At 38.1% G+C, this 23425-nt stretch overlaps 1 protein-coding gene across 2 annotated transcripts in view; it reads left to right on the top strand.

Moving 5' to 3' along the window:
- The window catches only part of ATXN7L1 (ataxin 7 like 1), a 58391-nt gene that overhangs the window by 1109 nt on the left and 33857 nt on the right, over positions 1–23425 (top strand). For both annotated transcript variants that reach the window (XM_072401676.1, XM_072401675.1), the window contains exons 2-3: positions 176–244; positions 16826–16930. In XM_072401676.1, the coding sequence (XP_072257777.1) occupies positions 176–244; positions 16826–16930 (174 nt within the window). The remainder of the gene's footprint in view (positions 1–175; positions 245–16825; positions 16931–23425) is intronic.

A 23425-nucleotide genomic window follows, 5' to 3' on the forward strand; every position in this document is an offset into this window, starting at 1 on the left:
CAGGGAGAACTGCCAGGGGTGTCCAGGGAGAGGTGCCAGGGGTGTCCAGGGAGAGGTGCCAGGGGTGCACCTGCCCTCAGCCTGTCATACAGGGGCACCCTCGCCTCATAGACACATTGCTGTTTATATTTGTTGCCTTGCACATTTTGACTTTGGCTTCTCTTTTCTTCCACAGATGTAGATTTAGAAGAGACTGGAAAAGAGGGTGGAAAAAGCAGGGAGGTTATGAGGCTAAACAAAGAGGGTAAGTCCTGTTTTAAGTATAAAAAGCGACGTAATACACGGAGCCGGCGGCTGCCAATGGCTCCAATCTCTATGTTTTATGTCCTTGAATGAAATTGTAGGCCGTGACAGCTTCAGTTCCTTCTAATTGTTGTCTCTTTTGTATCATTCACCCCGTGCGTATGTTACGGTGAAACTGCGTGAACAAACACACTGCTATGTTGTTGTAGAATTACATCATTACACTCTACCATAATGACTGAATAAGGGAAACTAATGACATTTTGTCGTCATAAAAGTCCTGTTTTGTAACCTCTTTGCGGACACTTTTCTTTTTCACTGACATTTGTATGGGGTGACAACACCGTGCTATGTAATCTGGCTCATAGGAACTTGCGTTGTCTCCATTGAAGGCTGGAGTGGCAACGCAGGGGACAGAACGTTGTCACCCTAAACAAGGAACAACATGGCAGGGTCACCAGCTTTTATTTTGGTTAAAGCTGCAGAATTTAGATCATCAAAGATGACTTTTGAAATGACAATAACCTGGTAAAGCTGATGTAGGATTTTAGGGGTCAGGTTTACATTTACAGGAAGTGCAATGAGTATTGATGATATGTATCACTATGCAGGGTAATGCTGTTATCATCACGTCACCTCTTGTGTGGATATGAGCTCCTTGAAGTTATATGGAGCTCAGGATGTGTCTTGGGTCTATTTGTTGAAAACTCATCCCACCAATATGGAAATGCAGTGTTTACCATTTTTTGGAGCTGGGAGGGAAGAAGCTGTGGGCGGGTGGCCCAACTTTTCAGTAACCACCAAAAATAGCCGGGTGATTACCGAAAAGTGCCGGGTGCAGCGGTCCCGGCTAAAAGGCTCTGGGGAGAACACTGACATGACATAGTGGAAGCCTTGTAACTGATCGTACGTGATCCATCGTGGTTTAAATACCTACCCTGGTGTGTCAGGGTGCATTGTACATTGTTGTCTGCTTTTACAGTCTTTATACCCTAATCGTTTGCAACGTGCTACTGCTTTTTCAGGATTAGTTGCCACCGGCACATGTTTTTCATAGTTTTTTCCTTTAAAATGTAGGCAGCGTGATTTTAGAGGAGGCATTTCATGTCAGGGTTGTCAGACTCTGCCCTGCGTATGCACTTACTGTGATCATTTTGTGTAAAAAATGTCAAGAACTGTTGACGTTCTAAAAAATGGAAATGCTGGCTTTCCAAGTGACATGCCAATTTAGTCATATAATAGCCTTTATTTCCAGTCAGCGATAAAATGATCTTACCTGGAGGCCACAGCTACCTTTTATGGAAAATATAGGAAGTTGTAGAAGCCACGCAGATGTATATTGTAATTTAAATACGTAGGAGGTCCTTTCCTCTTTTGTAATACAATTTATTTTTTTTTGTTTTTTTAACATATTAATCCCAATATTTAGCTCATGGTATCTCTTATAGCTGTAGTGTAGCTAAACCTAAGAACTCAATTGGATAATGTTTCTCTTTACCTTACCTTTTATTACCTTTAATTCTTATTAATAGCAACTGTTTTTTTTTTCTGGCACATTTTCCACAAGTGCAGAACTAGTTTTATTGATCCCGATAGAAATTCATTATCCTTGTAACTTCTTTTTGATGAATTAATATCTCAGTTGGCTGTCCAAGCTGTCTTCTGAGAACTTCACAACACCTCCCCCAGATATATTGAGGATAAGGAAACGGAGAGGTGTTCTTTGGTCTTTACACGTTTTGTCCTAGGGTGACAATGCTGCTTGCAAGTTGCTTCAATGTTGCAGTATCCCCAGCAAAAAATATAGCAGAGTAAGTACCGGTAAGTCTAAGGACTGGAAAATACAGTTTTTGTGTTTTTGGTTTAGATAGACTTTAGACTTGTTCTTCCTGTTTTTTTATATATTGGTTCTTTTAGGTCTTTGCAATGTGATGAGTTGTGTTAACCTGCATCCATGTAGTTTTCTGTCACTTGAATGAAAAGCCTTGTGTTATTCAGTGTGGTCCCTGTGTCTGTACATAAACTTGTGTCATTAGCAGTTTTGCATTTATGCTTCAACTATGGTGATTTTTCTGGTTTTGGTAGACTCGCCAGCCTTTCAGAATGGAACAAGCCATTTAGTGATTATAGTAAGTGTACTAAAATCTTAGATATGCACGTAAGCGTCAATGGAGGGGAACGATAACAGAATATTTTTTTTGTTTTGTTTTCTTATAAATAGTTTTTTTATAAGTTATGATTATTTTAGTTGTTTAGTAAATGGGTTTGATTATCCAATTACAATTATTTTACTCATTATAACTGTCTTTGAGAGTTGAGGGAGTATCGTGTTTTAACAGATTTGGTATTTTAGCAGTGTCCAAAGTTTAAGCTGAATGGCCCACCGATGGACAGAATTGGGACATACCCCATTGTTTTCTATTGAGCTTTACTCTAAACACTGCTGTATACTGTCATCATTTAATAGGTTCCTAAAATACTTTATGCATTGCCATCTGGTCTCCATTTAGGTGATAAGCGGAGCTTACTTAAGACAAAACCTAGGCATAAGGCACAAAGCAAGGATTTCCTAAGTACCTGCACATCAATTTACCTTTTTAGTGCCCTGGGGGCCTGATATGTGATGCCAACAGCAACTCAGATAGGTAAAATTAAGATAAAATAGGTTAATTCGGGATTACTGTAATAAAAGTCATAGATTTAGAATGGCGGTCACTAGATCCAAACACTGAAAGATAATTCTAATATATTATATTTCAATAACCATGCTTGAGCATTTTTATCTAATTTATATGTTTATGTTATAAGCAGACACATAGTCCTGGCCATAATACTGGAAACAAGCAATTGTTCTGGAGAAAATGTCCGGAGCAGCTAATATGTTTTCAAAGATCAGTCCGCCAAAATGTCTTCAGAGAGTCTAATATCGCCATAGACATGCGACTCCTGATCCAGGTAACAGTGAGTACTCAATTGATGCAGGGTACAAAAGTGAAGATAAATATAGGTGTGCATTTTGCTAAATTTGATAGGACAAAACTCTAATTGAGAGGTCTCAAAAATTCCATAAGTGATGGAAATTTTGTGGGGCTTCTCAATCGAATGGGAAAATGAATCCATGTATTGCCAACCTAATTTTAGACAATACAAAAAGCAAGTAATCTGCTACTGGTATTGTTTCCGTAATGAATTCTGATGGGTTGCAGTAGATTTCAGCACCTTGCTTTTCAATCCCTCCCATTTCCACAGAATAAGCTTGTTTATGTTTAGCCATTCTTCAAGTTCCTGCTTCATTACTCACATATTGTACATTTTTTTATATGACAAACATTTCCTTATCAAGATTACGAATTTAGGGCAGCAATAAGAGCTTGGGTCTAATAAGTGTATATGCTGATGGGTTATTAGTTTTCTACAAAGCATATCCATTATTGGTTTTTCTCCCTATAGTAATTGTTTGTACTTGTGTTTTTGATCCTTTCATTTTTAGACATGTATAATTCTATTACTATTCCTTGGCCTTCTTAGGGCCCTATTTAGGTCTTAGCAATGAGATATCATGGTAAAAAAGCAGTTTTTTTTATTATGCATTATTAACATAATGCATAATGTAAAAAGGTGCCTAAACGCTTGCAACACTTATATTTTTACTGAATGGTGTTGTTAGCCATTGCCTCACTCTTTCGTGGATGACCAGGATATCCCAATTGTCTAGATGACTTCTGGTGACCATTAATGATGAATATAGAATTGTTTGACCACCAAGTCCCCAAAAGAGAAGCACCTTCATTTTACAAGTTTTTTTTATTCTTTATAACCTTTGGATTCTATTTGTACTTATTTGTTGTATGATGCATGCTTCCTGATGCAAATTGACTATGTTGCTGGATATCTCTGATGTTTAAGCAATAAAATAATTTACAGCTATCGCCGGGTCATAAAAAAAAAATGTCTGTTTATCGCTGGCATACTGAATGCTCTTTCTGTATTTGAGTGGAAGGAGAAAGGAACAATGTTTTGCTTAAGAAGAGGAAGTTGGAATTCTAGAGTGCTTGTAAGGGCCAGAGTAATGAGCTTTGGCTTGCATCAAGTGGATTTTATGTTCCCATACAAGTCTATAGGCATGCAAAACCCTAAAAAAAAAATCAGGTCAGAATGAGATCAAGTGCAAGTCAAATGCACTGAATTCAAGCATGGTTGCAAATAATTTTCAATAGTTTCAAAAAAAGAACTATTTTGCTTTTATCTGTTTGGAGTTTTGCTAAAAATTTGTGTTTAGTGTGACTGTCGCACTGTCTTTTGATAGATGTATAGTGGGTTATACAAGTAACAAAAATCATATTTATTTGCCTTAGGTGAAAGCTTTTTTAATAATATGATACTGCTAATCATACACATCTTTAGGGTATGCTGGGTACTGTGTAAAATACTTGTATGTTTCACATGTACATCATTCAGATGATGGCTAAATGATTTGTTCATTATCACCCAACATTTTCTAAAAATCTTGTTGACAGAATAGACCCAGGTCCTGTTTTGTGTGCCAGAAATGGCTAGTGTTGTGTGTCCATTTCCAAATGAAGTATGTATAAGACTGAAACATTCATATGTATTTATTGAAGGTAACAAGAAGTGGTTATGCTGGGTATATTTTGTGGAAACGTCAGTGCAGCATCATGAAGATCAGCAAAGTGGTTTAGGGCAGCGCTTGTGGTGGTCCACAAGAAAATGTTGGCGGTCAGCAAAAAAATTACCCGACCGGTTTGGCCCCCATTGGGGTCCTCCTGACCCCGCTGGGTGAGTCCCCCTTAGTCACAGCCCTGCACTACTAACCCCCAGGGATGTTTAGCAAGCAGGTCTGAGCCTGCGATGGGAGAGTGGATGGTTTCTGGCATCATGATGTCATTCTGGGGGAAGTTTCTTCCCCTTTGATTGACACACTGCTCTGCGTAAATGCGCCGGATTTAAAATTATGAATGTAGTGGTCCGTGAGATCCGAAAGGTTGGCGGCCACTGGTTTAGGGTGAGTATGTTCTATTAGGAAAATGTTTGCTGTAGAGAGGGGGAACTATAGGTACAGAGTATGGACAAGATTTAGGTTGCCCAATGTAGTAGTTTCCATCCACATTGGACACTTATCTGTAGGGCAGGTAGACACATAGGGACTGCAAAAAGACTGGATGTTAGTCAAAAAAATCTATAAGTCCATAGGAGTTATGGTTTAGCTGGCTTTAAACTGCCTTTAGTTGACTTTTAAACTGAGTTTTGCAAACCAAGCAACTCATTTGCTCATCAAGTGTTGGCAAGTTAAATTTGAACTAGAGACAGTGTTAGGAATCAGTACCTCCACTGTCTTCTTATTTCTTTTTCATCAATATATTAAGATTATTTGACTGAGCCATACATTTGTGTGCGTGACTCTGCTACAGAATGCTGTTCCTCCTGGTTTGTCTGTAGATAAAAACTTTTTCTGTTTTGGCAACCCATACAATGCGCTGGGAACAAAGATAATGCTTTTTTGCCATCCCTGTAGTCTAAAACTTTGTCGTACAGCCTGTGTAGCTGATGGTGTTCATAATGATCCCTACACAAAGGTGAAACATTTCACCCGCATACTTTTTTTCAGCTAAACTTTGTCAAAATAAGTAATTTAGAATCACAATGAAACGTCTGCAAAATAAATTTCACTCCTTTTGTGCCATTTTCAGGAGCAATCAAATTTTGCGCATTGTAGAAAGCCATAAAGCAAACATAATTTGTATATCATTGCACTCATTCATTTTCAAGGCTCTTTTCTTAAGGTGTTGTTGTGAAGCTTTCTTTATCTCATTCCCAAGAGGTGATCACAGCAGTTGCTGACTTTTAAATGATGCGCTGATCATAGTGCAGATCATACTGACTTTTCACGGCTTTTCTGTTTAGTTGGAAAAAGGATAGATGACAGAATTTGCTTTTTTTTTGTTGTACATTCGTAGTCGATGCTATCAATATGTGTACTTTTTGTTTTTCTAGTTTAAAGATCTTTTTTGAATTTTTTTTTTGTTAAGGAAACCTATACTAAAGAAGTATGATGGCAGCCATTCCTGACCTCCTCCTAAACATACTAGCTGTTTGGTCACCCCAGATTTACTGACCTAGAACACAGATGTAACATGGGGTATTGACAGAATGCCTGATTGTCATTTTGTTACAGGTCAGTAATAGGAGCCCAACATTTACAGACAGATAGCCAAGCAATTGCATTGTTTGTCAGTACAGGTTTATTTAAAGGCCAACTCCAGCAGAACTTTTTCTGTTGGATAGAATGGGAAAGGTTTTGAACTGTGTTTGGAAAAGGTTACGTGCTCCTTAAATGGAAGACAAATTAGTTGGAAAGTGCTGGCAAGGTATTATAAGGTTGGGGGGCTCCTTAAAAAGACAGGGCTTTATACTTTACTTTATACCCCAACCCATGCGAGGATAGCAACATAGTGCTACAGCATCTCTGACATACATGCATCAGATCTGCCAGTCCTATAATAGTAAAATGAACCCCAACGTACCTGTCTTTCAGTGTAACATGCTGTAACGTATGTACGTATGTATGAAATTTTTAGTGCAGGAGCCATTTGTTTTTTTGTTGAAATATTTGCTCCTGAGGTCCATGGTCTGCACTTTGGCTATACCCATTATAAGGGTTTTCTTACCCTATTATACATTGTATTTGTTTATATTAGATGCAAGAACATGCTAAGGTGGACAGGAACACCCAAACCTTCCCTGTTGACAGGAAGACAGTTGGAAACTACAGTAGGGATTCTTCACTGGTGGAATATCTAATTCATACAGTACAAACAGCCAGTGACTGACCCTTAACATTTTTGATTGGACAGGCCCCTAAATTTTATGATCTGAAAATACTTTAGCTAAAAGATATAGTCATGAATAAGTACACTCTTAAACTATTGATTTTTTCCATATTTGAACAGGCAAAAATTAGATCTTTATTCAGACCTTTTCATTCATATATTTTTGAACATTAAAAGTTAGGTACACCCTATTATTTGCTACTGCTGAATTAGGTGTCACAATCAATAATTTCACCCTACAAAATCCATCACAGATTTCCCTAGCCCCAAATTTGACCGGTGTGAAAGTAGTACCATGAAAAGGCTTTGCTGTCAAAAAAGTACATTAGAAAAAGACTTTTTATTAAATACTCAATCATAAACTATCCACAAACTCAAAGATAGAGTTGATGGCTACAGTAACAATGAACCTGTTTGGCACAAACCAAAAAGAGTATATCAGGCAAAGAGTCATCCTCCTACCTTCTGTGTCAGATGGAAGATGAAATGTGATGGTTTTGGGTTCTTTGAGGCAATCTGAAAAGTTGAACCAGAAGTCATACCCGCAAGAATAATCTAAAGTACACTAGCAAATTCACCAAGCAAATGATCATAAAGAATACATTTAGGGTTATGGACTCACCTTGCCAAACCCCTTGTTTGAATCTCAAATATTATTTTTAAAAAGGAATTGAAACTGTCTAACTAAAACTCAAAATTACTGAAAAGGAAAATTTTCTTAGGTATTTTTTTTAACAAAGTTAAAATATTTTCCCAGTTCAAATATCCTGAAATCCATTCCAGCAAACCTGGATTGGACTTCCTAAAAGTCAAATGTTTTCAGATCCATTCCAGGTTTGCTGGATCACCCAGCTTCACTGATCAAAGTGTATTCTCTCCAGCCTTGGAGAACTTTAATAAATCAGGGCCCCTGATTTCACACAATGTTTTCACTTTGCATACCAGCCCATGTTTATGGGGATAGAGAGCAGGGGCTAACCTTATCAGCATTTAAAAATTCATAATTGTCAGTTTAGAAGGTTCGGGCAGGCAGTTGAATAAGGCTATGCACACATGTTGAATTTCTGTCGCTAGAAACTCGTTTCCAGCGAAAGGAGAATCAATGAGCGCTGTACACACAACACTGTTAGTATCTGGAGATAAGAAGGGGGAGGATGAGTAAGTGGCACCACACCGTACTCCCCTCCATAAGAATAAACAGTAGTGGGTCCCAATCTGTTGTTTGTTGATCTGGCAGGACCAATTGATGAATGACGTTGGAGGGACACATGTACACATGTCATATTTTGCCTGAAATCAACACAGTTGTTTGTCTCGAGCAACAGTGATTTGATAAGGGCATGCAGTCTAAGTTATATCTCTTAACTGTAGTGGAGAAAAGTGAGGTCCATGACCAGCTATGCTTTCTGGTAGATCACAAGAATGGCTAAACAGAATTCCGAATGTTTTCGTAATTTAAAGTTCCACAAGTTTTATTTATATTTTTATTATCTTAGATGTTTGTGAATTTAAACATGTTTTTTGCAAAAACATCTCCCATTCATTTTGACTAGATGCAAAGCATGCTGCATTGTAGACTTGTAACATCAGACTGAAGTAAAGCAAGAAAGGGAAGGAAAATGAAAGTAGAGGACGAGTGCCTTCAGATGGGCAATAACATATCATTCACATGTTCTGTCTGAGTATTCTCTTCATTCATTTGTGACAAATGCGTGTCACTTAAAATTGTGTTTCACATAAAAGTGTATGAGAAAAAGTATGTTCAAAGTATGATAACTCTAAATTTTAGGTTTGCCAATGACAGTAGTCACCAGGGTGAATAGAGGGGGTAAATCCTCCCATGGGTAACACTGCATCAAAAACGTGAAAAACAGGGAATCTTATCCCTCAATTTTTATCTTATCCAAAACTAGAAGAAAATCTGTTTGGGCTATAGATACACTTTAGTATACCGAAAAGCATAATTTTCTCTTTTAGGTCCAAGGAACAGATTCCTTGAAAATGTTATGCTATTATATGTTTTCAATCCTGGACCAGATCAGTTCCAGGTTTGCTGGATCACACAGGTTCTCCTACAAAAGTCTATCTTCTCTAGTCTTTAAGGGCTTTAATACATCCAAAGTCTCACAAGCACCTGTTGAACCTGCCGGTGAGGTCCATCTAATGCAGAAACAATATTGCAATGTGGCTCGTGAATTGAGAACAGTTGTTTTGACTCTCATACCGGCAGTGTCTGCATGGACTACAGTGGGATGAAAAAGTGTTGCAGGAGGCATGGCAATCAGTATTGTCGCTGTGTACTGCCAAACCGCCAGAATTTTTGTCAATCAGCATATGGGCACACTTAGCTCATCACTTAGCTCACTTCTTTCCAGATTGACAGCACTGCTTCATTACTTAAACCTTGGCATTGTAGGCTGCAGTATCTTATGGAATGGGAGTCGATGTTAGGTAAAGTTTTTTTTCCTTACTTTATCAGGCTTGTGTCTTCCACGTGTGCTGGCTTTTAGATTGTATTACAGTAATAATATTTTGTACTGTAAGTATTTAATCTGTTTCCTGTAATGTTTATATATTTTTTAGTAATTTTTGGAACAGGGGTGTATACTCTATGTTGTATTTAGACAAAAATACTATTATGTTTAGGCATGCCTGCTCCCTAAATGAGGTTGTGAGGACAATTCAGATATACAAGATATTTCAGGCTGGAACATAGGTCATGTGTTGAAATGGGAAGTTGAGTAATAAATAAAGAATGTTCTAATAGCCATATACTGCCACAGCTTACTTTGTTTTACTTTCATCCAAGGGTTTCCTAAATGTTTTCTCATAGATTCATTAGTTAAATGACTACATTGTGCATCTTCTCCAAAGAGATGAAAAGCAGCCTTGTAACTACATATCATTTAAAGCTAAAGTGATTTAGACTTCTAAATTGTTACAAACCTGGTGAACATTATTTTCTGTTTCTATCTAAATAAATGGTGACACCAGTGGTAATGAACCCTAATATGAAAATTTCGGGCCACAGCTTGTGTTTAAATCAAGCCGGTAAATTTTTTTTAAATAGATTGCAAATATTTCCTTTATTTATAATTGAAAGGATCTATTTTTTTAGTTGATTTTTTATTAAAGTGCTAACACTGGTATCCCATTGCTCTTACCTGTGATTAGGTGGGATCATGTGTTCAGCCTTATGGAAGGTGGTAAACAAAGGCAGTGTACTTGTGCAAATCTGCTTTAGACCTGCCCGAATTATGTTGTACAAGGTGCTACCTGTTTGGATAATAGGTGGATGAATAGTTTAGGTAGATCTGCGTATTAAAAACTTTTGGTCAGTCTAAAAGAAAATGTACAGTCAGATTGTAAAAAGTAAACTCAATAGAAGAAGGAAAAAAATGAAGGTGTTTGAGACAAACAGTGGCTAAAACGAGAGAAAATGTATGTATGCATATTCTGCTCAGGTTTCACAGGTAAGGCAGATCTCCCCAGCCTCTTTTAGCAGGGCGCACCACACAGCAATTTTCAGCAACCACCTGTCTGTTTTTAGGTGGTTACTGAAGAGTTGGGTCACAAATCAAGGGCTTCCACCCGCCTACAATTTCTTCACACCCAGCTTAAAAAAATTCTGGATAGGATAGGACATCCATACGCACCGCCACAAAAAGGTTTGCTGTCTCAATACACAGTGGGGATAATGGGAAATGGGATACACAAAGACAGCTGGACAGGGCCATAGAAGTGCAACAACATATCAGCAGGCCTGGTATCGTCCCCATTGTGCAGGGAGGAACAGGAGAACTTTCATAGCCCTACAAAATGGGATCCAGTGGGCTACTCGTATACATCTTTCAGACCAAACACACAAAAATATGTGCATGCTCATATTGGTTTCACTTATGTGGTGCTTGGAAAACTTGTAAAAGAATTACCTTCACCATAAGCAGTCACAGGTCAGGGAGCACTGTACCCCTGCCTTGCACCTATTCTGGAGATCTCAAGACCAGACGTTTACCTCTAATGGGTCATAGCTTGTGTGGACCTGCTCCCATTGGACTTGTATGTCAATGCTCAGAGACTTGGTGTCACGTTGAAAGCTCGCCCTGCTAAACTTGGGGGGTGTTAATATCATGCTGAAGCTGATGTCCCTTGGATGGTATTGATCTTTGGGTGAGATGTTGAGGAGTTGGATTTGGCACTTAGCAGATGTTACCCCACAGGGATTTGGGACCTGTCCTGTTTTGAAAATACTGCCCTAACTTAATTAGAATGTTAAAGTCTTTTGGACTCAATGAGCTTTTAAAGTCTTTGACTGACTGTAAGGGAAATAACATTCTTAAAAGGAGGGGGTGGAAGTCCAACACCCCATATTTCTATAGGTAATAGTTCTCCCCTTTTGTTGTCTAAATAAATGAAATTCAATTGTGAAATAAGCATGCATCCAGTGAATTCTGATACGGCTGTTTTGTTTCAGTTCAATAGCTCGGCTAGCAAAGCCACTGGGAAAATGAGAACCGTGAAAACTTTAAAAAAATAAGTGAGCAATGTAATTTCCTTTCCTCATAGGTTTACCAAAACGGGCTATAAATTCTAGAATATACAGTATGTTAACCTTGTAAAAGTGTTGTGTTACCTATAGGTGTCATCCTGCTTTTGTGTGTGTGTGGCTTCAACAGCCATTAGTTAAGCATGAGATAACATGTAGCAAATATCCAGGAACTTTAAAAGCAAATACAAAAGACAGGCTCAGACTAGCACTTCTAATTTAATTAATTGGCCATTTGTCAGCCGTGGAAAAGATGGCCTGTAATATTCAGACTTTATCACTCTGTTGTGTGCTGTGAGAATGCATTGCCGTGGAAGATGTGGTGCATATAGAGTACATTTGTTTCTGATGACTTGTGACTTTCTAACTTGGCAAACAGCAGGCCTATACAAATAAATTGTTTTTTTTATTGAGCCAAACAATTAAAAGACAAGTCACAAAGTGCCAATACTCATCATTTTATTATTTCTTTATTTTCCTCTTCGGCCTTGCTTGTCTCTGGTATTTTCTATCTGTGAACTCTTGTATTTCTATCCTTCGGTCTGCAGAACAACACATACCTATGCAAATTGGCTTCATTTGAATGATAAGTAGGCTAAGTACATGTAAATGAAATGCATACATCTGCACTGTGAGCACTGGCCTGCTTGTGACTCTCCAGGCCTGAAGTGCTCATGTCTTGCCTGCAGCATTAATAACACCTGCACAATTGGCCTAGACAGCTGAGCTAAGAAGAAGCTCCTTGTGTTTACTTCTAATAGGCAAATTGTCCCAGTACCGGACCTCTTCCAGAATTGGGTATTCAGCCGAATGTGATGGCAAAGAGTACATCATGTGCATTTGCTGTGAACACAAACCTTCTTGTTATGATTGTGAGAGGGTGCTTGGGATTAAAGTGGAGTATTACTGGGCTAACATATTCCAGATCAGTAGTACTGAAGCCACGCGTGGGCTCTGTAATCGTGGGGTAAAAGTCAATTTGTGGGGAAAAAAACAAACATTTTTAGAGTTTCCACTTTGAAGAGGGATTAGGCGCACACCACATTTTCAAAGGCTTTCTTCCCCTCTCTTGTAATTAAAGAAAGTCTTTTTTGGTATGGTATGGCATCTTTTATTGCTGACCTGTATAAGTAGTTAGTATGAAATATTAACCTAATAGCCCTGATTTACTAAAGCTCTCCAAGGCTGGAGAGAATACACTTTAATCAGTGAAGCTGGATGATCCAGAAAACCTGGAATGTATTCCTTAAAATCATTTGCTATTTGCTAGCAAATGTTTTGAATCCTGGACCAGATCCAATCCAGGTTTGCTGGAACACCCAGCTTCACTGATCAAAGTGTATTCTGTCCAGCCTTGGAGAGTTTTAATAAATCAGGGCCAATGAGTCATTAATCAACTTAAAGCAGAAGTAAACCCAATACAAAAAAATCTCACTTTACCTTAAAGTCTGCAGATCAGTCTATCCATTTGGAGGTTTCTTCCATAGGGTTCCGTGTTGTCCCGGTATCTGTCTTTGGCCCGGCGCATAGGGAGCGCCGACGTCTTCTGGGTTCTTCTATCTGCATCACCTGATCTCGCACTGCGCATATGTGACATCAGAATTTTTTTTTCTATTGATGAAAAGGGCTCCTTTTGTGCATGCCTGATCTGCTTGAGCATGCACGGAAGGAGCAGCCAAGAGCCTCCTGGGATGTGTGACGTACGTATCCCGGAAGGCTCTGCGCTCCCATTCATTCATGTTTGCCTAGGCAGCGGTGCACCCTTTTATGTAAAGTAAAAATTCTGAGTTTAGGTACGCTTTAATTCATAAATGTTATCCTATTCATAAATGTAAAACTATGTCATAAAGGGAAATGGTCATGAATAATACAGTTTTTAAATAGGTGTTGTATCCACTTTTACATTTTTCCTTTATATAGATATTTTATTTTAGTGATACAACTTGGGTCACAGAGCATTTAGGGATTTTCAAAGAAAGGGTAAAGCAGAAGGTGTTTGCGTTTAGATTCTCGTCCCTTTTAACTGTAAAGATTTATCTTTAACAACGTAGGCAAGGTGGAGGAGAGAGGGAGAAGATTCTGTCCTCTACGCATTCAAAAACATTTTTTATGTCCATTATTTCAAGTATTGATGCCAATTAAATGTCTTATTGATGGCAGTGTGAACACATTCATTGCCAATGGCACCCCAGCACACTTTACATTTGCACAGCCGTCATATCATGACACATTGCAATAGGAAAAAAGGTTGTGTTTTTTTTGGTCTGCTGAAATGCAACGTGTGTTAACATGCTATATAGTGTATTACCACCTGACAATGGAATGAATGTCTATCTTACATTTTCATTGCAGAACAAAAAATCAAACTGAAAGCCAAATAGTGCAGGGTCAGTCAAATACAGAGAAACACACACTTTTTTGTGTGCACGTAGTCTAAAATTGCATGTTGTGTATACCAGATTAGAGGCTTCCCTGGAAGTGCAATAGAAAAAGTTTGACATGCAACTAGAGTGCAATTGAAATATGAAATCCAATTGTCTCTCATTAGGCAGTTCATTCAGAAAAAAAAAACAGATTCTCTCCTGAAATGAAATGTGCCAATTTTTTTTTTGTTTTGTTTCCCGTTTCCTTTAGAAGTCATATTGTACGGTTCTCTTTAAATCATCAATAGCAATCAACCTATCATTCAGTATCCCACGTCATCATATATGAAAGCTGTCATTCTGAAGTTACTATTTAAGTTTGTGAGGGTAAGCAAACAAATTCAGGTCCTTGTCCAAAAGATATTTTTCTCTGGTCTTACTTGGATCTGAATTAACATGTTCATGACCAGGGATTTGCATCTGCAGCTTCCAGGTTTTTGCTATCAGTCTTTTATATTTTTCTTCTTTATCCAAAAATCATCCAAGTTCTTCAAGCCTATTTGGTTTCTGAGAGACCACATTCTTTACTGGAATTTAATTCTTGTTCAAGAGCAATAATAGGTCACTGTGTCCAAGCCGACGGCTGTAAGCCAATTGGAAGTAATGATGTCATTTTGACCAGAGCTGGCAGCCATGCATTTATGAACATAGCTAAATGTAACGTGGGATCCAATCTGTAAGATGCAGATGTAAGATGTATAGATGTAAGATGTATAGATTCCTATATCTGTTTTCTACAGAGCTAGATCTGTGTGACTGTGCATCCTTAGGTTCCTTTTCATGTACAGATGTCTCCTCTTAGATCTTCTTTGTTAATGTGTACATGCATTTCCTTTAACTTTTTGACATGGTAGTAGACAGTTGGGTAGCAATCTTCCAGGATTGACAGATTTTTGTAGCTTTCATATGGCTGTTACTGTTATCCTCTGAATTATGGGGGTCCTGGTCTACCTTCAAAGCTATTCATATCAGTTAAATTTAACTATTATGATTAAACAGTAATTATATAGCACCACCATATTACGCAGCCCTGTACATTAAATAAGCACTTTTAGAGATGGCGCTATGCTGGTGTGTGACCTGCCTGTTTCCAGAAATACCAGTCTGGAAGAATATCAGCACTACAATATGTTTATTTACAAGCAATGATTTACAGATGATGTTCTGTATGAAGTATTACCATCTTGTGTGGGTGACAGTGTGCTCAGAGGATACATTTTTATCCTGTTTCCATTAGGGGGCAGCAAAATATTTTAAAAGAAAGATGATTGTAGGGCACATACCAAAGTTTAGTTCTAGTTTATCTCCAGGATATAGAGACGTGTTTTCCTACTTGAATATTGGTGTTCTTTGTGTGCTTAAGCTCTTCTTTAGTGCAAGTTGTGTGCAGCACAGTGATTATATCACTACATCTTTTACAAGGTAATAACTATGTTTGTAAAGTGTTTTGGTGCACACAGTAGGTTTATAATGTTTGGGGTTATCGAGGATTTAATTGTTTTTGTGCATAGAGTTCAGCTTTACAGACATTCTTGCCCGTTATGTGGTTAGAAAAAAAATTTTTACCACTCACAAATTCATATTTTTCTACTAGATGGCAGTTATATTATATGAAAAATGTTGATAATTGTGCTGTACAGTTAGCAGGTTTGCCATTTATTATAGGCATTATAAATGGCAAGCTTGGTGTAAAAATTCTAAAATTGCAAACAGGCAGGGACAGGTGATTTCCAGACCCCATTGGATTTGATTTCCCCCACTGGGTACCGTGCTTTTTTTTTTTTCTTCTCTTCTTTTTTTGTGTGTGTGTGGTCTGCAGAAATATAATGTGAATAAAAAAAAAATGTTCTACTTTTAAGAATACATGATCAGGCAGGTCAGTATTGCAGAAAAGAACAGGTGATGTTTCTTCTGCAATAATCCTTCCTACCTGCCTGATCGCTGCAGGTTCCTGCGCATGCACATCAGCTTTGGTTTCCAGCATACCGGGCATTCCCCATTACCTCTGCACGTGAGGGGAGTTAATTATTTCATCCTGGCCTGGCCAATCAAGATGACAAAAGAGAAGAAAAAAGTTCTGCGAGGGACCAGGGACAGGTGAGTAAGGTGGGCTTAGTTTTGCTTTAATGGAGCCTGTCCGTATACCTGGTGTGTTACAGCAATGCAAGCTTTTGGTTTGTGACTGAGGTGAATGTTTCATGACACTTATGAAGGTGTTAAAGATTAACTTGTACCAAAAAAAAATGTCTCTGTGTATTGCAAACTCTGGTTTCACATATATCATGATTAAATAAAGATATATCTGAATAGGTAAATGCTTTTGCTCAAAGTACAGTTGACATTCAAAAGACCTCAGGATTTTCAAAAATCCCAGATTTTTGAAAGTTATACTTACCTCCACACACAGGCCATCTTTCCTCTCGTAGCACCGCAGACCTTTGGCACAGTTCCAGGCAGGGACGTCTCAACGTGTATTTAGTGTAGTAAGCAAGACCTCACAGCTGTTTCTGCAGAACAGCGCCATCAAAACATCAGTGGTCAAACAGTGTACTACAGTCCCTGTTTTGAAAATATGATCTGAAATTCATGCCTGAAAACTGAAGGAAACGGATTATCGATGGTCGGATTTTCGATTGTCAACTGTATTGCTCCTAATTCTTATGAGTACACTGCTTATAACTATTTTGGTAGCATCTTAAAATGTAGAACAGATAGAAAACATCTGTGGGTACACTGGACTAATTCTTTTTGTTTTCTCTCCCCAGACATGCACTTATTTGGACATTACCCAGCACATGACGATTTCTATCTAGTGGTATGTAATGTCTGCAATCAGGTAGTGAAGCCCCAAGTATTCCAGTCACATTGCGGTAAGTTAATAAATCCCCACAGACAATTAGTATTTATGGATAATGTTTATATCATTGTGTTTTCAAAATGAAAAGTATATTGGTAACCATGCATTTGTAAGCTGGACTGCAGTAAAGCACAAGTTCTGAAAAGCTAGCATTTATCCTGTCATTAAATTATTAAAGTAACAACAAAGTCCTGCATAGTTCCAAGTCAGTGCTTTCTAAACCTTTTTTACCTTAAGTTGCGTTATAAACATGTTTTGTATGGGCCGCCACTTGACTTTGTGTCCAAATACAAAAACATCAGATCACTAGGGAGTGATGATTGACACTACAGACACTGAATGGGAGACAGAGGCCATTAGCCAGACAGGACTGAGAGGTGAAGAGACGTGGCGCTAGTTGAAAATGTCTACTAAAGAATGAAAAGAAATAAAATAAAGATTTACTTCCAGAAAAAGAGAAGGGATCATGCAATGTGTTTCTATGTGTGGAAAGGCTTAGTAATGAATTTGACAAGCTAAAAAGGCAATTATAAACAAAACACTCATCATTTGACTATAGATTTTGTTGAGAATTCTTAAATACAGTTTCAGTACATTTTCTTATTTGGGCCATCAAGATTGAAAAGTTATCTGTTATCCATTTGTCTGCTATCCAACAGCTCCAAAGTGGGCCACTAGAAAAGTGAAGGTCCCATCAGCCATGTTAGTGATAATATAGGTGGAAGGGATGGCATAGAGTAGGTAGTTACATACTTAGGCAGGTGTTTGTGTCTGCCACATTGAACTTTCCCAGGCAGGTGAGGGGGTTTTGTCGGACATGCAACAAAAACATAACTGATCAGATATCACCCCGTGTTTCTGTCCATGAAGAGGGAAGTAAAATAAAAGGCACTCGCACTGGACAAGGACATAATGGGGGCCTAGTCAAAGCTGCTTTTTTCGTCTATCATTGCCCCCATCCATTCGATTTATATTGTTCAAAATTGCAGGTGGCACAGAAGGATTCTCTCTTTACATCGTCTGTCCTGTTAGATCCAAATCTCCTTCAAGTGCATCCTACCTTGTGAAGTGATGGGCAGGTGTACAACTCTGCCCAGTTGCAGTGCTCCCTTAGTTTACTTTAGCAGTGTGTTTTTACATCTGTGCCCCCTCGAACGTTTACTGGGCCCTAGGATTCTATATAGATTGCTTCTTATGGATGATTGAAATCGGCTTTGCTCTTGACAGTACCTCTTCAGAGTGGTCAAGGGTAAGATAATGAGATGAAATTAGATGATCATAAGTAGTGCTCAAATAGCGATTTAATCTGTCTGTCCTATAGAGGCAAAATGGGTGGGTTTGGCTATTGTTCTCTCATGTCTGTGGCAGTATGGAAACGTATTGCAGTATGCCTCTTATACTTCCACGTTTGCTGGGCCTCTTTTCTCTGCAGCCCTACCTTCCAAAAAAATTGCTTTTTAAAATTGGGTATAATGCATTTCTGGTAACAGGGTTGCTACATTTGCCTTGAAGCACAGCGTAGCCACCCTAGTGTACTTGTTCTGAGCCTACAGCTTCATTTGGTGCATTTAGCAGAGCTGTACACCTCAATTCCTAATAAAGTAAATAGTGGGCACTCCCTGATTGAAGAAGCAACTTGGGGAGGGACAAAATAGTGGCTCAGTGGTTTGCACCCCTGCTTTGTTTGCATAGGTTTCGTCTGGGTACTTTGGTTTTCACCCACGTCCCAAAAAACCTACTGGTAGGTTAATTGGCTTTCCCCTCTAAACTGGCCATAGACCGCTAAGGATATTGGACTATGACTGTGGTTAGAATAAAAGATTCTGAGAAACAGTTAGTGATATGACTATGGACTCTGTAAAGTGTAGCATGATATGTTAATACTAATTAGTACTTCACAATGTTACTAATAATTAACACATTTCAAAGAGGAATGATAAGTGTTTGGGGCAAAATTCCTAAAAAAACAAAAGATCATCCCAATGTTATTTAATGACATGGAGCTGGAGAGAGAAATTAAGAGAGAATGCCTTTGCATTATTGTATTTATTCTAGTTTGTTAGTTCTATTTTTTCTGAAAAAAAAGAGAAAAGCAGAACAGTAAAAATAAATTCTCACATCCCTTGGAATGCAGAGTACATTGCGGAGACATAAAGAAGGATCATATGTCTGTAGCCTAATTGTAGGGGGGGGGGGCTTTGGCTCACAAGGTGAGCTGAGGACACTCATGTGTTTTGGAACTTATACCCAGAACACTGATGTGAGTTTAGAAAACAGTTTTTTCCCTCAGCAATGCATTTTATTTATTAGTGTGAACATTTTTAAAATAATGAGTGCAGACACATGCTTTTGTGCATTTAGAGTGCAGCTGTAAAGTAATCACAGTCATTAATAAAATGTGGATTATGTAATAAATATGTTATTGTTGCATCATGCTTGTTAAAGAGATCCAATAGGTGTTAAAAAGTAATCTATATTTGCATTTCTCCAAAGATGACAGTAGGATTATATAGGTAACAGTTCCCTACTTCTTGTGGCACATTTTTCATACCTTAAGCTATGTACATACGTCCAGTGGTTCTCGCCCAATAATCGGCTCACGGCTAATATCGGACGGGAATCTGGCCTGTGTACAGCGCCCATCGTCCGAACGACCGTCCTGGTGGATCCACGGACGATGGACGGGGCGCGATCCTAATGCAAGGGAAGGGGGAGAACGCGCAGCAGGGTGCCGCTCTGTCTTTCTCCCCCTCCCATTTTCAAATGAGCAGAATGGTGCTGTATGTACAACACTTGTTCGTGCATCCTGCTGTGCATAGTCGTTGGAAAGGACGTGAAAGATCCTTTCCAACGTCATTAATTGCACGTGTGTATGCGGCATGTGGTTAGTTCTTACACTGGCTCAAAAGGAGTGAATGTTTAATGACTTGGGGCATACCAGGAAGTATAATCTGACCTTTTCCTGATCTGAGATAGTTATAGGTGGAAGATCTAGCAAAACCCATAAAATGTTTAATGTACCCTTCGTAAAAAGTAGAATAGACTTTTAGGAAAAAATTGAAGTGGAACTGTGTACAGGCTTTATACATTCAAATATTTACATATTCGTAACAAGTAGTAAATAAGCTTTACATGTCCTTATACCATTATGTTCCTAATGACCCCTGTAGTTAAATCCACTGATAAGCAATGTATCCTTTAACTTTAGAAAAAATTCACTAAAGTCATTAATTTTCTACTTTCCCTCTTCCTGGACAGTTGCTGTATGTTTAAATTAGCGATAAGAAGACTAGTAGACTGCTAGTTGACTCATACAGGAGGATCCAGGAGAAAGTGAGAGTGAGGATTTGTATTAAAAGGCCCTTATGAACAGGCTTTGAGTCTGTGTTGATGGTATTCATTTTTTTGAGATTCAGAATTCATTATATTTGACCTCCTCGTGACCTGTAAATGACCCGCTTCAAGTGTGTTTTTTTTTTTTTGCAATCCCATAAAATTGTATGGGAATGCAAAACCCATCTTACATGCATACATGAATGATGATGAACTACTCATGTGGAACTTGTTTCAAAGTGTATTTACTGCTTGTTTTGAGTATTTATTTAAGTAAATGTCAATAGGCTAACCACATTGCTGCTTTATTACATAATGGAAAATATTATGTATCAGATTTAGGGAAATTCAAATACTTAGAGCAAGTTTCTTTTGCCTTCCCTGCAAAGTTTAAATATGCTCCTTAAGTACCATCAAAGCTCCCTCCCTCTACCTATACCGTGTAGTGCCTTCTGGATAAAAGGGCTCCGGGTATCAGCTCAACACTCTCTTCTGTCTTGATCTCTCAATGAAAGTTTGTTCCACAGCTTCCTCCTCCTCCTCCTCCTATTTAGAGTTTGTTTTCCAGACAGTTTTTCACTAACCTTTGTTATCAGTTCTGAAATCCTCTGCCACTATCAGACCATAATAAATCACAAACTTTTTTGTATCTTGTCTGTGTTGTGCAGGAACATATTAAACCTGTCCTGTCTGAGAAAGATTACTTTTTTGTATAAAATAGAAATGTATTTTTTTATCTCTTTAATTAAAAAAAAGAAAAAGAAAAAGGAAAGCACTTCAACTTTAGTGGTAAAGACTGAATGGGAGTGCAGTCACTTGGGACACCTACGTCACATATTCCAGGAGGCTTTGGACTTTTCAAGGCAACAAAAAAAAAGTGCCAATCTCACGATTGAACAATGAGATCGGTAATCTTCTTTTTACAGTTACACCAGGACAAATCACACGGTCTCACGCCTGTTCAGTGTGAGATCGGGTGGTGTAGGCAGAAGGAGGAAGACTGTAGTGCCTAGCACTTTCTTTGCTCCGGGCACCAAGGAATAATCCAGGACAGCGCAGGACTGAATGAAGGCAAGCTATGGAGGGCTCTGCAGAATTAAAGGCAAGTGATATTTTTTTATTTTACTGCCAGTTCCACTTTGTCGGCGTAATGTGGGTTTGTTTGGTTTATTTGTGGTCATCCAAGGATTTATTTATTATACTTTCTAGAAATTGACAATATGCATTGTGTTTATAGATGAAATTGCAAAAATGTTCTTGGTCTGGTACATATACAATTGAAAGTGTTTTGTTATAATGGTTTGATAAACATTGTTGTCAGTTCTCCTTTGCAAACTACACAACACCTTCCCTTCCAAGATTGACCAGTCAGATTCAGACCTTTGTTGTAAATAATAATGTGATTAGGTATACAATACAGTGAGTGGGTGGTCACTTAGGGTGTTACTCAACACAGGCTTCACATAGCACATATCCAGTTGCCCTGTGAAGTAATGCTACCTTTAGTCACCTGTCCTTCAAAAAATGGTGGCTGTCTGGCTGGTAATCCAATAACTGGTGTTTTGAAGTACTGGCTTAGAACAAACATGCAGAGAAAGAGTACTAACTGCATGCTTGTTCCAGGATAGTAATATGAAAAGTATTAATGCCAATGATTACCAGGCAACTAGTATTTTTCAGAAAAAAGATAACATTTGTAAACTCCAAAGTTTTTCAGCATGGGTTTCTTTTAATATTAAACTAATACTTTGGTTGAGTGTGTGCGAAAATGTGGTAAAAGCGCTGTAAATCATGGCATTGATGTTTCCCAGCGTTTTAAAAGCAAGCTCTAAAACGCTAATACAAGTGCATAAAAATGCATATAAATGCAGTAGGAATGTTTACATGCAATTTTAAAAATGTCCGTCTAGACCCAGCCTTTTTCTAAAACCTGCTGGTAAGAATTTTTTGATTGTTTTAAGTTGTAGTTGGTTATCAAATGTGTGTTCTCCCCAGCCCCTTTTAGCCACCCAAAAACTGACGGGAAGAGTTTTATCGCAATACAGGGGCCACCACCCACCTACAATTTCTTCCCACATGGCTTAAAAACATTTCTGGGTTGAGCGCTGTAATTTGCATGGGGAGCAATTTCCAACTGGTTTGAGTCATTGTTTGATGTGCTTCAGTTTTTAAAAGCTCATCTCAGTAGCAGTGTGTATAGTTGCAATTGCAATACTGATAGTCAGTTCCAGGCTTTTTTAATGGCTTTAAAGAACTCTTCAGCTCCATTTTGGGCAATTGCACATCTTAATAAGCAGTCCAGGTTATTTTAAAGAAAAGTTGTTCTCCAAAATAGAGCGGATCCTTAATCAATGTCAGGTTGGCTTTTCATTGTTTGGATGTGTGAATTTGTGGACATTTCCTAAAAGAAGGGAAGCCTGTTGGATCACTTGGGTTGAAGTGCTAGGTCCTCTAGGAAAGAATGACCAAAATATGTTGCAAAATTGGGTATTGGTTATCAATGTATCTTTTGCTGTAAAGTTTCATATAGATTGTTTTGTGGTTTAATAACTTCAGTAAAATCCAAAAGCTTTATGTCATCCTTATTGTTACCTTTGGTTACAATGAAATGTAAAGTATAATATTACTCTGTTTTCAATATATTGTAAGATTACCCTATTAAGGTATAAAGAAGGAAAGCAAAGAGGTGGAAGAAACTGGATAAAATAAGCAAACTAAAAAGCCTTAGATGCTGGCTTCCATTTAATCTATCTAGTTATTAAATCCATTGGAAATAGGGCCATAGGGTTGCATGGTTTAATGTCCTGTAATGTACAGGGGATGGAACTGTCTGTAATTAAGGCACATAGCCACCCCATTATTTTCCCCCAAATTTTCTTCAGTTGGGTGGGGAGAAGCTATAGCCAGGTGTTCAAAAAGTGGGTGGGGAAAGACACTGCAAATTTAGTGCTCTCAGTTATTTATTCCACAGGTATCCAGTAACCCCAATTATTATGTCAGTTTACTTTAAAAAACCTCTAAAGCTAAACTCTAGGCAGACACAAAATGCACAAATTATTTAGGCAACCTTAAGTACTTAAACACATATATATATATATATATATATATATATATATATATATATATATATTTATTTAGTATTCTTTAGAGTAAATATAGAATAACATATACTATT

This window comes from Pyxicephalus adspersus, chromosome 2 (genome assembly GCF_032062135.1).
Source record: "Pyxicephalus adspersus chromosome 2, UCB_Pads_2.0, whole genome shotgun sequence".
In the NCBI taxonomy this organism is placed as follows: Eukaryota; Metazoa; Chordata; class Amphibia; order Anura; family Pyxicephalidae; genus Pyxicephalus; species Pyxicephalus adspersus.